We start from the raw sequence: 13445 nt of genomic DNA on the forward strand, positions 1-13445 counted from the left end.
ACTGAAAAACGGCCCCATTTCGTTCGACACATTTTGATTTTGCGCTAACCCAAAAAGCGGTCGACTTTCGTTTTTTTTTTTGTCACTCCTAGATTACCCAAAAACATCGAACAAAGTGCTTTTTGGACCACCCTAACCAGCATCCTAACTGAAATAATGAACATTAAAATTATCAATAAGAATAGACCAACTAAAGTCTGACCGTGACCAAATACCAAATTACCAAATACATGAGCTATAAATAGCAGGAAGAATAGTTTCATCAGTCGATATATAGATGTTGAACAGTAAACATCTCCACCATCTCCAAGAGCTTTATGTATATGTATCCACAAACCGTTGCCAGATCGTAACAGAAAAAAATCTTGGATTCATTTCCATATCGTATAAAATCTGACGTTCCCTTTTCAAATAATTTTCCTTAGCTCACTGTCTCTACTAAAAGAGCATACGCATCATCCATTTTAGTCAAAACATTATTTGTTTCTAGTTAAATGCGGTGAATAATCAAAAAAATGTTTAAAATTTCCAATTTTCTACAAGTGACGTTATGCCTTACGTTACGCACTTGCTGATTTCGGTAGATTTGATTAAACTTAAATGAAAAATGTGTTCGTCTAATGGGGAAATAAGTGAAATCGTCTTTTCCTCCGATTTGTATGGATACACCATACGTGGTGTATACGTTCAAATGGTATTTTTACCTTAAGAATTAAACAAATGAAAATCTAGATTTTCATTTTCTGCTGTACTCGCTCGCACCCTGCAATTAACTAAAACCACGACAGAGTAAAGTTAACCAGGCAGGAGCGCTTGTTTGACTAGGGACCTGAATAATCTAGTAGCCCTTGATATTTTGCGAATAAAATTTTTCAATTTATGTCAGTGTTCATTTGAATTCATTTTCATCCCATGTATTAGGTCCCTTATTTGACGTTTCGAAAATAAACCGCTCCTGCCTGGTTTATTTTACTCTGCCGTGCTAAAACAGATTATCTAGATTCTCATTTGTTATACTGAATTTCTGTCTTGCTGGGACATTTTTGGTTGAAGAGTGTGGGGAGATTGTATTTCGAGCTGAACGCCTCAACAAAAATCCGCTGCAAGTAACATCAAGTATAATACCCATTCTTGAATAGAAGAAACTTGGCGGCCTTAGATGTTTTTGCTCAGATACAACTTTTCATCGATCTTTTTGATGAGGCGCCAATCCACCCACCGTTTGTTCATGGTTTGTGATTTTGGTCAAAAATGTTGTGATGAGAAAATTAAATTTTCAGTTAATCTGAAAATATTCATGTATTCCGCAAAGTATTAGCTTCAATAAACAATTTTCAATAAAATTCAAGGCTTTTAAGCACTTCATCAGTCGTAAAAGTAAACACTTTTCCACATACTTTTCAGTTCACAGAACACAAAATCCAAACTTTTTTTTATGAAAACAATAAAAAATGCGAACAACAACAAAAAAAAAATTATGGAGGAAGCTGAATAACCACAGCGTGTATATATCATAAAATCAAAACATAAATATGATTTTCCACGAGAAAAAGAACCCAACAACAACAACAACTTTGAAGCAGCAACAATCGATTGCTCAACCCCACATGTTCTCAATTTCAAATCATTGTCCCCCGTAATATATCCGATCATAACATTGTAATCCCTCTATTGTGACAAGTATATCCAAATCCAATCCGAACAATTCCCACTCACATATTACACAACACAAACTCCGGGCTCCTCTCGCATATCTTTTTCATTGTGTGTTACACATGTACCAGTACAAGAACAAAACACATATTGGGTATACCGTCACGTAGACAAAAAGCTGAAAAGTACAACAATTCGATTTAAAGTTTACATAAGTTAAGCAGCCTTGTTAGATGGAGAGTATAACATGAAGAAGAAGCAGAAGAAGAAAAAAAAGTAGAAAGAAAGAAGGATGTTAAATGGGAAAGAGGACAGACACAAATATCTGGATACGGATGAACTTGTACAATTTTACTTAAATTTGGAAAAGTTAAGTGAGAAAAAAAAATGAAAACTTTTGCGTATATTGGTTGGAATGTAGTACCTACTTTCTCATACATATTTGATGTTCCGGAAAGCTTTCCCAAGAATAAATCTTCGTGGAGAATGTTTCGCTTTTTCTGTGTGACTCTTCGTGCACTATATAGCGTATAAGTCGGTCAGTAATGACAGACGTAACGTGCTTTCACTAACTTAAATATAATTTTGGGTGTTATCTTATTGACGTTACTGAGTCTTGGATACCTTGAAGGTGCGTTGGTATGAATGTGTGGGTATTGTTACTTTCGTGTATGTCATCTGATATCGACAGCAGCGAATAAATATGTGTTTCTTGTTAATGTGATCGTAAAGAGCCTTATGAAGTACTAGATTTAGCATCAATTTTTTTTCGCAAATTTAGATGAAACACGCAATAATTGATGATATGATGGCCGTCTGTGTAAGGTTTATAGTAGACCTATTGAATTCTTCAAGATTCAGAGCAAAATTCTCATTAAAAAATTAAAGAAATGCAAAATTCCAATTGCTGCAAAACACCAAGTGCGGGCCTTTATCTTATCTTTTTATTGCCCACAATTAATATACCACCAGATATGACAGCATTCAAAGAAATTCAATTTTCGTCGTGTTAGTCGTATTAAAAACGCTGAGCGAATCGATAGCAGAATACGAACCTAAGATGACTAGCACGGGCATTGATTTCAGCAAACTGAAAGATGGTATCATCGACGCAGGCACAGACCTAGTATCGAAGGTGATTGTCTCAGATTTGTTCGCTGGAAATCATTATACGAAACTTCAGATTTCAATTCAGATAATCAAAGACAAAACTGATGGTGCTGTGACTATACAATCGATCGTAAATGGTCAAATTAAAGTCGATGCTAACGAGTACATTGACAAGGCTGTTTCTCTCCTGAACAATCAACTAGAAAGCAATAATTTGGATACGTCCGAACTTCCAGATGTGAGCGTTGATTTTGAGCATAATATTGCATGTGGAATTATTATACCTGGAACCGCAAACATACAGGATGGAAGTATCAATGGATTAGCTAATTTTTGTCGAACTGGCGATTCGGAGCTGAAAATTGATGTTAGATCTGCCAAATCTGCCACTTTAACAAATTTTATTCCAATAAAATTTAATTATTCCAGGCATTAGGCAGTCCCATCATTTCGACCCGTGCTCGGATTGGAATACGCAACACCAATGTCGTATACTCAGGAAAGGTCACGTTAATATGTTTCGGTCCCCAAATCAAAATCATGGGCACACTGACCGATATTTCGCTTGATATTGATCTTGTAGTGGAACGTAATTTGGTTGTGACGGTGAATAAGTTTAACGTGTCCAGTGACGGTGATTTAAAGTTAGAATTTCAGAATCTTGAAAACTTTGACCACCTATCCGAAAAGGTAGATTCGGTTTTTGTGTGAATGCGGTGGAATATTGCTAACAAATCAATTTCTACTTTTAGATCTCAGAAGAGTTAAAAACTAGCATTAAGAAGACAGTGCTGGGATACTTGGAAAAGTCAGTGAAAGAACGAATAGACACTATTCTGTCGTCACTGCCGCTAGTAAAATGAAATTTGGGAAATTTTTACAATAAAATTCTTCACAACCAAACAGACTTTGAATTGCGGTGACTCACAATTGTCTACTATAAATTTGATGATGGGTGTGCCCAAATTTACAGTTTAATTGCTGATAGAAAATAAAATTCGCTTACCTCACATCCATTCTGCTTCGATACACTGCTGACATTTCATTTTTCTTTCTCACTCCGAAGTTCAAATTATATTTCCCATTTTCTGATGTTTTAAAATTTTTATTTTTAACAAGATACTACAGCGGGTTATCAATGACACACTGATGAGTATCAACGCACTTCAGCAAAAGTGGTACTCTAAATAGGGTACTGAAACTTGACAGTGCTCCATACAAAATTTTACACTGTCAAAAGAGTGGGGATAAAATTTCACACAAAATAGTACTATATTTGTCAGGTGTCAATCGAAGCACATTTGCTTGGAGTGCGTTGTGAGTATCCATAAAAATGTCAGTAAATAAGTAAGTAATAGGCGAGTGCCTCACGTAACTTTGAGTTCTTGGTATGACCAAGGTTTCAAATCTATGCCAAAGTACCAAGGCTTGAAATCTGTCGTACTGAAAGGGTCCTAACGAGGGAGGGCAGGATTAGTCATACATCGTAAAGCTTCCAAATGAATGTCAAAATGAAGGCATTTGACAGAAAAGCCCGTCGTGCCCGACGATAGTTGAAAATCGGATTAATTCGTTGTCTGGCACGATCGGCTTTTCAAAAATAGTTATTTTTCTAAAGCATGCTGAAAGGCTTTTTAGCGAATGAGAGGTTTTCAGCACGAGCCGGAGTCGAGTTCTGGAATCAAATTCGCTAAAAAAGCCTTTCAGCATAAGTTAGGAACAACATTTTTCCGGTTTATTTCTTTTTGTACACAAAAAGTCAGTTTTGTACACAAAACTTACATTTTGTACACAAAAAGTTTATTGTTTATTATTAAACCATGATTTTGTACACAAAAATGATTATTTTGTACACCAAAATGCTTATTTTGTACACAAAAATGATCAATTTGGACACAAAAAGTTCATTTTGTACACAGTAAGTTCGTGTTGTACACAAAGAAGTATAATTTTGTACACATAGAAATATCATTTTGTACATAAATTTGATGATTTTGAGAGATATAAGAATATATTGATTCAGCGACGTTAGCGTGTTTTAATAATGAGCTGTTTGAGATGAGAAAGTAATTGGTAAAAATTATTTATTTATGTAGCAGCGCCGCAGGCCGTGGAATATTAAAAAAAAAAAAAGCGGGGTCGAGGGGCGGCAGCCCCGCAGTGTGGGGTCAAGGGGGGTACAGCCCCCTTGCGGGGTCTAAGGGGCGGAGCCCCTAGCGGGGTTTGGGGCAGAGCCCCATGAACGTACGGCAGCCTGCAGGGCGTAAAGAAAAGCTCGCCGCAGGCGCGGGGGTTTGGGGGCGGAGCCCCCGCACAAAGAAAATACATCATCCTACAGTAAAGACAGTGTACGAAACAAGATGTAGTCCAATGACAAAAGATTGAATTAAGCAAATATACTTTTGAAAGACTACAGACACAAATTACACGTTCTCTTCTCTAACTGTATTACCTCTTCTTTTTGGTGCCGTTGTTCTGTTAATTATTAACTTCTAGGAATGAAAGTGCTGCTCAATGCAATTTATGTTTATAATAAAAAAATCTCTCAAAATCAAAAAACACAGCCAATTGAGAACTCTCATTGTGATAAAGCTTCTTTGTTTTGTCACACTTGATAACTTATGTGCTGAGATCGCGTAAAGCTAATTCAAAAAATTGCTAGAAGCTTAACAAGATTTTGTGTACGAATAGTGTTTTCTGTGTACGTTGTTACGGTTTCCGTGTACAAAATCAGTTATGTTTGTGTACAAAATATTTTTGTTTGTGTACAAAACAGACCTTTTGTGTACAAAATAATCAATTTTGTGTACAAAATCTTTAATTTTGTGTACAAAATATTTTTTGTGTGTGTACAAAAGGGACGTTTTGTGTACAGAACGTACTTTTTGTGTACGAAATGAAATGAACCCATTTTTCCTCTCAACGACGTCAGAAATACGCCACGAAGCCACGATATTTCAACACTAGTTAGGAAATAGCTATTTTGATAACTAGTTAGTAAATGGGATGTTTTGCGAAATAGATGTGAGATTGCCGATACGAGCCGAAGTGCTCAGCTGCTTACAAAGTCAGCAAACCAACTATTTTTAGTCTGAATTCGGAAAATTCATGATTAAGTGTTGATAGCTTGCTATCATTGACGCCAATTCATTGCACCAGTGATTGTCACCGAATCGATTCAATATCTCAACCATTTTCTTCTCTAACATGGCAGCTTTTTCTTGCTGTGCACCAACACCACTATTCATAAAACTATCGCATTTCGCATGAAACCACTGGAAAAACCGGTTCGATTGCATTCTGTGCGAATTCGTCTGCCAGGATCTCATGTTGGGCTTGCACCTTTCGCATTCACATCGAAAACCATAATTTTCGTATAACATTCGTTGACGACAGTCGGAATCGATTTCGTGTATCGAATTTTGGCCGGGTGCAACAGTTAGATCACCCACGTACGATGCGAACAATTGTTGTCCGGCTTTAATTGGTCGAACTGTTTGGCAGTATCGTACACTGTGATGCGTATTTATTCCCAGCACATTCGGTGCACACGAGTGATTGAAATACGCTGAGATTATGTAGATCGACATTTCAAATCCGTTGTCCGCATCGTAACCGTTGTTGATCATAGCACAGTTGAGATGTAACACCAAGTGCATCAGAAAACGTTTCTTTCGTTCAGTTTCAAACATTGTTTGGATTGATTTTCGTAATAACAAACCTTTGTATATTCTGTGAGCTTCAACTATGCGTTCGTGGCCCTTCTTCGCTGTTGGACAATCGTTCTTCGACAGTTGCAAAAATGCACGAAGTTTGGACTTCACGTCGTTAAGTGAGTCTGGTGCTTTACATTCGTAATCGATAGCATTTTCCACGAACTCGATCAAAGATTCGACATGCGGAAATATGCCTATAATGGAAATCACTGTGTCTGAGTAATATTCCAGTGGACCACCTTCCCTTTGGGGTGGCAATTCGGCACAATCGATTTTGTGTATGTCGTTGGCATTTGCGCACTCACTGTTACAAAATAGTGCCGACGTACATTGATTACAAGCAATGAAATTCATGGAAATTTTCATGCACACCACACAGCTATCGTAGCACATGTTCAACAAACGTGCAATGAACGCTCGTTCAGCTAAAACAGTTTTTCCAGCCGGAATATCACATTTTGCAACGACATGACGACCGAATCTCTTATCACAACGTATCTCGAGTACATTTGCCATTCCCGGTAATCGGTCGTCAGCTTCATAGCTCAACTCATGCCTTCTCTTATTTGCTGTCATCAATCTGTGGCATTCTTCATGTCGCTCGTCCAATTTATGCACCAACTTTGTCGGATAATTGGCTTGTTTTGCCATTTCAATGTCAGTTAAACACTTATCGTACATTTCGAGATGTAGAAAACACGCCGATCGATTTGCATACGCCAAACTCACATTTTCCGAGCCAATTTCAGCGAAACATAAACTTTGATTGTATGCATTCAATGCTTCCATCCAATCTGCGTTTTTGAACTTTGTATTCCCATCTCTCCGACATTGTGTAGATATTTCGTTATTCTTTCGGTTGAGGTTGGGCACTGCCTCAGAAGTTGGTTTCCAATACGAAGCGAAACTTTCGTTGGACACTCTTTCGAAAATGTTCACGTACAATTCGGGATCTTTCGATTCTTTTTGCCACAGTGAATCCATCTTTCGTTCAAGTTACTTATCACTAAATTGATTTTGAATAATCGAAACAAGAAAACGATTTACGAAATGTTAAATACTGTGCACAGTATACGATCGACTGTGCTGATGAATTTATTTTTAATTATCAGTGCATTAAAGCGCCAATTGAAATCGTGCAGTGGAGACTCGACGCGGTTGTGATAGTTTCGCATGGTTTAATTGTTTAATAGTTGAACGGAATGAATCTCTATTTTTAGCCAGTCATCGGTGTGTATACAACGGAATCAAAATCATGATTTGCTGGTCAAAAAAAAGAAAAAGAAAACTCGATGATGCTTTTGTATACCAATTAATTTCAGTTTCTACCCTTTGGTTTATATCACCACAAAACATATTCAAATACGAGCAAAACGAGCTATCACTCGACTATGTAGGTTTAAAATTGTCGGAGATACATCGTTTTGAAATTGGTCACTTTTCATACAAAATACACCAAATTACTTTTCCCAAACAATCAAAATCTTTCAACTTACTCTGTATGTTTCTATCTATCTATCGACAGTCGATCTCGGAAACTAGTCAGCCAATCTTCATGAAATTTTGCAGGAACCTCAGGGTGGACATAAAAATGAAAATGTGATACGCCATTACCCCAGGAAAAACCAGAATTTTGTTTTATTGGCCTCGAAGTGGTTTCTGAGTGTGGTTTTCGAGGGTCGGGAACGCGTTTTCGGCTGTAGCTTAGCTGTATTGAAACCTACAGAGGCGTGCGACCCATCAAATGAAAGGTATTCGTAACACGATTCGAACAAAAAAATAATTAAAAAAAATCGGGGCAGATTCGTTTGAGCTAGAGTGATTAGAGTGACCAAATTTTGAGCTACTCGAGCGTAGGATGAAAGGACTAATATTTTTCTGGGTTATGAGAGATAGAGAGTTACTTTCTTCGGCATAGTCTCAGAGTTTTACAAGTAGAACAGACTAGTATATGTGAAAAATGTCGAAAGTTAGAAATGGGTGGGTCAATTAGGGTTTTAGAGCTATTTCTTGAATTGTTGCAGATAGAGAGTTGCTTTCTTCGGCAAAGTCTCAGAGTTTTACGAGTAGAACAGACTGGTATATGTGAAAAATGTTGAAAGTTAGAAATGGGTGGGTTTTAGGGTTTTAGAGTTATTTTGTGAATGGTGGCAGATAGAGAGTTACTTTCTTCGGCAAAGTCTCAGAGTTTTACGAGTAGAACAGAGGGGCATATGCAAAAAATGTCAAAAATTGGAAATGGGTGGGTCAATTAGGGTTTTAGAGCTATTTCTTGAATTGTTGCAGATAGAGAGTTGCTTTCTTCGGCAAAGTCTCAGAGTTTTACTAGTAGAACAGAGGGGCATATGCAAAAAATGTCAAAAATTGGAAATGGGTGGATCAATTAGGGTTTTAGAGCTATTTCTTGAATTGTTGCAGATAGAGAGTTGCTTTCTTCGTCAAATTTTCGATTTTCGTCAAATTTTCGAATTTCGTCAAATATTCATTATTTCGTCAAATTTTCAAATTTCGTTCTAAAAAGCACTTCTAAAACGACTGATATCCCAACAAAAATCTCTTCGAGAAAAGTGTGACGCAGTCTATGAAGTGCAATTTCTAAAATAAATGATATCGCTAGAGTTGACGATTTCAGCTTCGTTACGCAAAAATTAAATTTTACACCCAATTAGTTCAAACAAGCTGGCTTAGTTTTATCTCATCATCTGCCAAATAATTTTTACCAAAAAAAATTTGACTGGAAACAACAAAAGTTTTACCATAAAAATCTGCGTCGCATGTGGCAGATAGATTTTCTTGCAGGTCTGCTCCTGAACATCTGCCACTTTGCGACGCAGACTTTTTTGGTAAAATTTTTGTTGTTTCCAGTCAAATTTTTTTTGGTAAAAATTATTTGGCAGATGATGAGATAAAACTAAGCCAGCTTGTTTGAACTAATTGGGTGTAAAATTTAATTTTTGCGTAACGAAGCTGAAATCGTCCACTCATATCATTTATTTTAGAAATTGCACTTCATAGACTGCGTCACACTTTTCTCGAAGAGATTTTTGTTGGGATCACTTATATCAGTGTTTTGATATATTTTACAACAGTAAGCCAAAGAAAATCCAAATCCCGAGAGAAGCGACCTAAATTTTTCGTTACAGACTCAAGAAAAACTTGGCTCGCTCCGCCGGCGATTTTATTTCTAATTCTTTGTGTATCAAGAGGAAACTCCACATTTTTTCACTAGTTTAGTTGTTTCCTTCCATAAACGAAAAATACACAGTACACACTCTATATAGTATAGAGTACACACAGAATCTGTTATAAGTTATCATGAAAGAGAATATTTTGATTCCAAATTTTTGATGGAATGTCCGGTTCATAGAAATGCAATATTAAATGTACTCCTTGAACCGTAGGCGATTTTTAAAAGGTTTAATTCTAAAGTATTATTGCGGTTCTTCCATTAAATGCAACACCGCTCGTATTTACAGCACCGCACTTAACAATCTCCGTAGTACAAAGCGATTGGCTATGTTCACCTTTAAATGACATTTAAACCATGAAAACACTGAATATCACGCGTCAAAAGTTATCGGAAACCACACATTTTTTAGTTCTCTCTCAGCAGACCTTGCAAACAGGTCTAGGGATCCAGGCGATGTTTTACTTAATGGTGGAGTTTGTTTATGTTATTCGTTAAAGAGAAAAATTTGATACGAATGCGGAGCTTACTCTCCGTATCAACGAGAAGTGTGATGCACATCGAACGATCGACTCGTTCGTCTTTGTATCGCGTATTTTCGGTTTCGTCTTTATTCTTATACTTCTTCTATACATTTAAGTTTAACCTTAGCGATGTGTAACAATGTGATAAAAATGCTTTGTATTTGGTTTTGTTGTTTGTGTATTTCATGGTGTGACGAGTGTAAAATTTTGTGCATCACTGGATTGAAACCACTCAATCACAGTATGTGTGTGAGTTCGTATCCCACGTGAATTATTTTTGCATACGTATGTATGTTGCGTCTCGACTTCGTCTCGACGACACATACATACGTAATCGAAAGTTATTCTCTCGGTATACGAATTCACACGTATACTGTAATTTCGTGATTTCAATCCAAGTGATGCAAATAACTATTGTATTGCGGAGATGTTTTTGCTAAAATCGCAAAAGAATAATTTTGAAGTCCAACTCGACGATAATTTTACGTCTGAGGCTAGATTTTTAGGGTTTTCTTGGTCTTTTGTGTGTAAGTACTTATTTTTGTGTAATCATAAAAGTGTGTCAAATTTCTTTTTCAAAATCAAAATCAAGTACACGCAGTGTGTAAAATACATGTTTAAAAGAGGCCCTGGCGCGTAGATTTTCGTAGCGTTCGTAACGTTAAGAATTCGTAACTTGACAGTTCTTATGGGATTTTATACACGCAACTGTCAAGTTACGAATATAATGAGTTACGAAAATACGAGAATCGTCGCCCTGACGTGTTGAATCAATATCTTCAATGACAAAAATATACTCTAGATCGAAAAACAGAAGTTTAGATATCTCAACGAGCCGTGGCACAATATCTGTATCATCTACGAATTTTAATAGAATTTTTAAAATTCCTTGAAATGTATGAAGAGTTTTTTTTAGAAAATAAAAAAAGGCATTCGACCATTGCAGACCAAGACCACTCTAGTAAATCATAATTAAATAGTATTTTACATGACTAGGGAGAAAAAGATGAAAAGTAGAGTTTTTGTGTGAATTTTATTGATTCGAGGCGCAGCCGAGGTCAATAAACACACTAAAACGAGAATTTTCATTTTTATTCCGAGTTATGTAATGGATTTTACATGCTGAGGCCGTCGAAAGTAGTGCTTGAAACATGAAAAGTACGGTAAAATTTTATAATTAAACTTCCTAATTAACGTATAATAAACAAAAGTCTAGTTTACATGATGGGATGTCTACAATGTGTATGTGAATGCATTTATTACCGAAGGCGGATAGAAAATATCAGAAGTCAGTTTCCACATATTCGAATCGGGACCTATCGAGGAACATTATACAACATCGATCGTGAAAGAAATACGTTCGATTTTGAATTACTCTATAACGAGCTCTGGTAAATAATGAATTTCAATTCAGTCGATATTCGAGGGGGTGCATAAAAGTTCATATTTTTTGTGATAAAAAAAATGTTTCACCAAAAAAAGAGTCAAATAAAATGTCATGAGAAACGAGTTTTGCTCTTTTGAGCGTCTTGTATAAGTTCGACAACATCTTTGAGAATTGTTTGTTGATGGAAAAGAACCCAAATGTACACAAAACATAATACACTCTTGAACTTACTGGTTGGGTTGAATATTATGTAATGTTATACACCATCAACAAGTGAGCAAAAAAAAAGTTTATGAAAGCTAACAGAAAATAAATATTTTTAAATTCATATCACACATCTCCAGAAAACAAAGTTTCTGTTTGCATTCCTTTTAAGTTATATTTTTGTGTGTATTTTGTATAACAACATGCGAGAGAGACAGAGAATGGATCTTGCAATTTTTGTGTTCACAAATACCGCTAACGATTACACAATTTTGTGAACGGAAATTTGCATAGAATTTTACTCAACCAAGTATATCCGGTTGCACTTTGTCTAGCGGTTTTTGTTTTTTTGCAAAGTTGTTACATTCAGTAAACATATGCATATAATTCGTGCTACGTTATTCAGTTTCGATTTTCAAACTTTGCAGTGACTGGTTGCTGTTTTATGTTTTAATACTGCATGAATTAATGAAATTACTCTAACGTGAACGAGAACGTTCCGCGAATTCTCGTTGCGGTCATTATAAAGCTAGAATACCGACAAGAGAGATTGAAATATGTTTAATGGTATTCTGGGTTTGTTTTTGTACCTTCTACGTTACATCTTTTTACCATTCTGTATGTCATCAATATATTTATCGATTCTGTTACTTCATTTGTTTAAACTATTTTCAACAGATTGAATTCTTTTACATCTTCAGTCTTAGTTTCAGTTTAGACATTAATAGTTATAGTTCATGTGTAAGTCCATGTTTACAGATTGAAGCTCGGGCTACAAAAACCTCCCTATCAGCAAAATAAAAATCTCCAAACAATTGCGAAGTCATGCGAAAATGAAAATTATCGCAAGTGTCAAAGGTGTGACCCTTGCAAAATTTTCATTTTCATTTTCGCATGGTACTGCAAGTAAAATTAGATACAGTTTTCTCCTAATCTATTAATTATTAGGTCCCATCTTTTGGGTGGATCAGATCCCTTGACTGTCTGAACATGACCGAAAAAATATACTTGGAAGAAGAACTACTTTAACGGTCTTAACCTTTCATTAATAATTTCGTTTAGTTACGTTTAATTTCGTTTAGATTCACTGAGAATCTTCGAAAAGTTCTTTAAACACATATACCTTCATTTTCCGGTACAGGTCTGGTTTTAAGCGCAAAATAGAGTGGTATTACCTCGCTTCGCTCTGGCCGCAAACTTCACACTCGTTTTTTCTCCTGTTTATTCGCTTTTTTTAACAAGACAAAATCATATAACAAGCAAAAAAACTATTGAAATAGAACAAAAAAAAATTGTTTAACATCAGCAGTTAGATCGTTAGACCATGCAATGTAATTTATCGTGGAAGTTAGCCTCAGGAGTCCCATTTCCCATTCGCCATCGGTTGAGAATTACTCCAGTTATCGTTTTAACAAAAAGCTATTTTGGGAACTTCTCCCAGATGCTTGAATCATTTTCGAGCTTGACCTGTGGATTTTCAATACTTCATCGAATAAAAAAAAAAGTTTTTGAAAATCGGTTGAGATTTACTTGAAAAAAAAAACTTATCGTGTTAAGCAGAAAATTGTAACACTTAGGGGTCATTCACAAAGTACACACTCTTCCAAGGGGGAAGGGGGGGTTAGACGAAAGCATGCGTTCCATACATTTTCGAAAAAATTTCC

General features: G+C 36.1%; 2 protein-coding genes across 4 annotated transcripts; one reads left to right on the forward strand and one right to left on the reverse strand.

Moving 5' to 3' along the window:
* The first annotated feature begins 2680 nt into the window (after positions 1–2680).
* Positions 2681–3641, forward strand: LOC119072507. Of its 3 annotated transcripts, XM_037177750.1 has the most exons (5): positions 2681–2788; positions 2849–3130; positions 3193–3290; positions 3445–3453; positions 3516–3641. In XM_037177750.1, exons 1-5 carry the CDS (start codon positions 2714–2716, stop codon positions 3529–3531), a joined length of 480 nt encoding a protein of 159 aa, XP_037033645.1. In that variant the 5' UTR covers positions 2681–2713; the 3' UTR covers positions 3532–3641. The 3 variants fall into 3 exon arrangements, with proteins under 3 accessions (XP_037033645.1, XP_037033643.1, XP_037033644.1); XM_037177748.1 differs by having other exon boundaries at positions 3193–3453; XM_037177749.1 differs by having other exon boundaries at positions 2849–3083; positions 3275–3453.
* A 2208-nt stretch (positions 3642–5849) lies between these two features.
* Positions 5850–7463, reverse strand: LOC119072142 (SET and MYND domain-containing protein DDB_G0273589-like). Its single transcript, XM_037177285.1, has one exon. The coding sequence runs from the start codon at positions 7461–7463 to the stop codon at positions 5850–5852; it is 1614 nt and encodes a 537-aa protein (XP_037033180.1).
* Positions 7464–13445: the final 5982 nt, after the last annotated feature.

Source organism: Bradysia coprophila, assembly GCF_014529535.1.
Source record: "Bradysia coprophila strain Holo2 chromosome IV unlocalized genomic scaffold, BU_Bcop_v1 contig_81, whole genome shotgun sequence".
NCBI lineage: Eukaryota > Metazoa > Arthropoda > Insecta > Diptera > Sciaridae > Bradysia > Bradysia coprophila.

Excerpts from the sequence above, each read along its gene's own strand:
- LOC119072142 (XM_037177285.1), bottom strand. The coding sequence starts at position 7,463 with ATGGATTCACTGTGGCAAAAAGAATCGAAAGATCCCGAATTGTACGTG.
- LOC119072507 (XM_037177748.1), top strand. The coding sequence starts at position 2,714 with ATGACTAGCACGGGCATTGATTTCAGCAAACTGAAAGATGGTATCATC. Across the intron at positions 2,789-2,848 it reads GCACAGACCTAGTATCGAAG|ATAATCAAAGACAAAACTGA; the intron begins GTGATTGTCTCA and ends ATTTCAATTCAG. Across the intron at positions 3,131-3,192 it reads ATTCGGAGCTGAAAATTGAT|GCATTAGGCAGTCCCATCAT; the intron begins GTTAGATCTGCC and ends TAATTATTCCAG.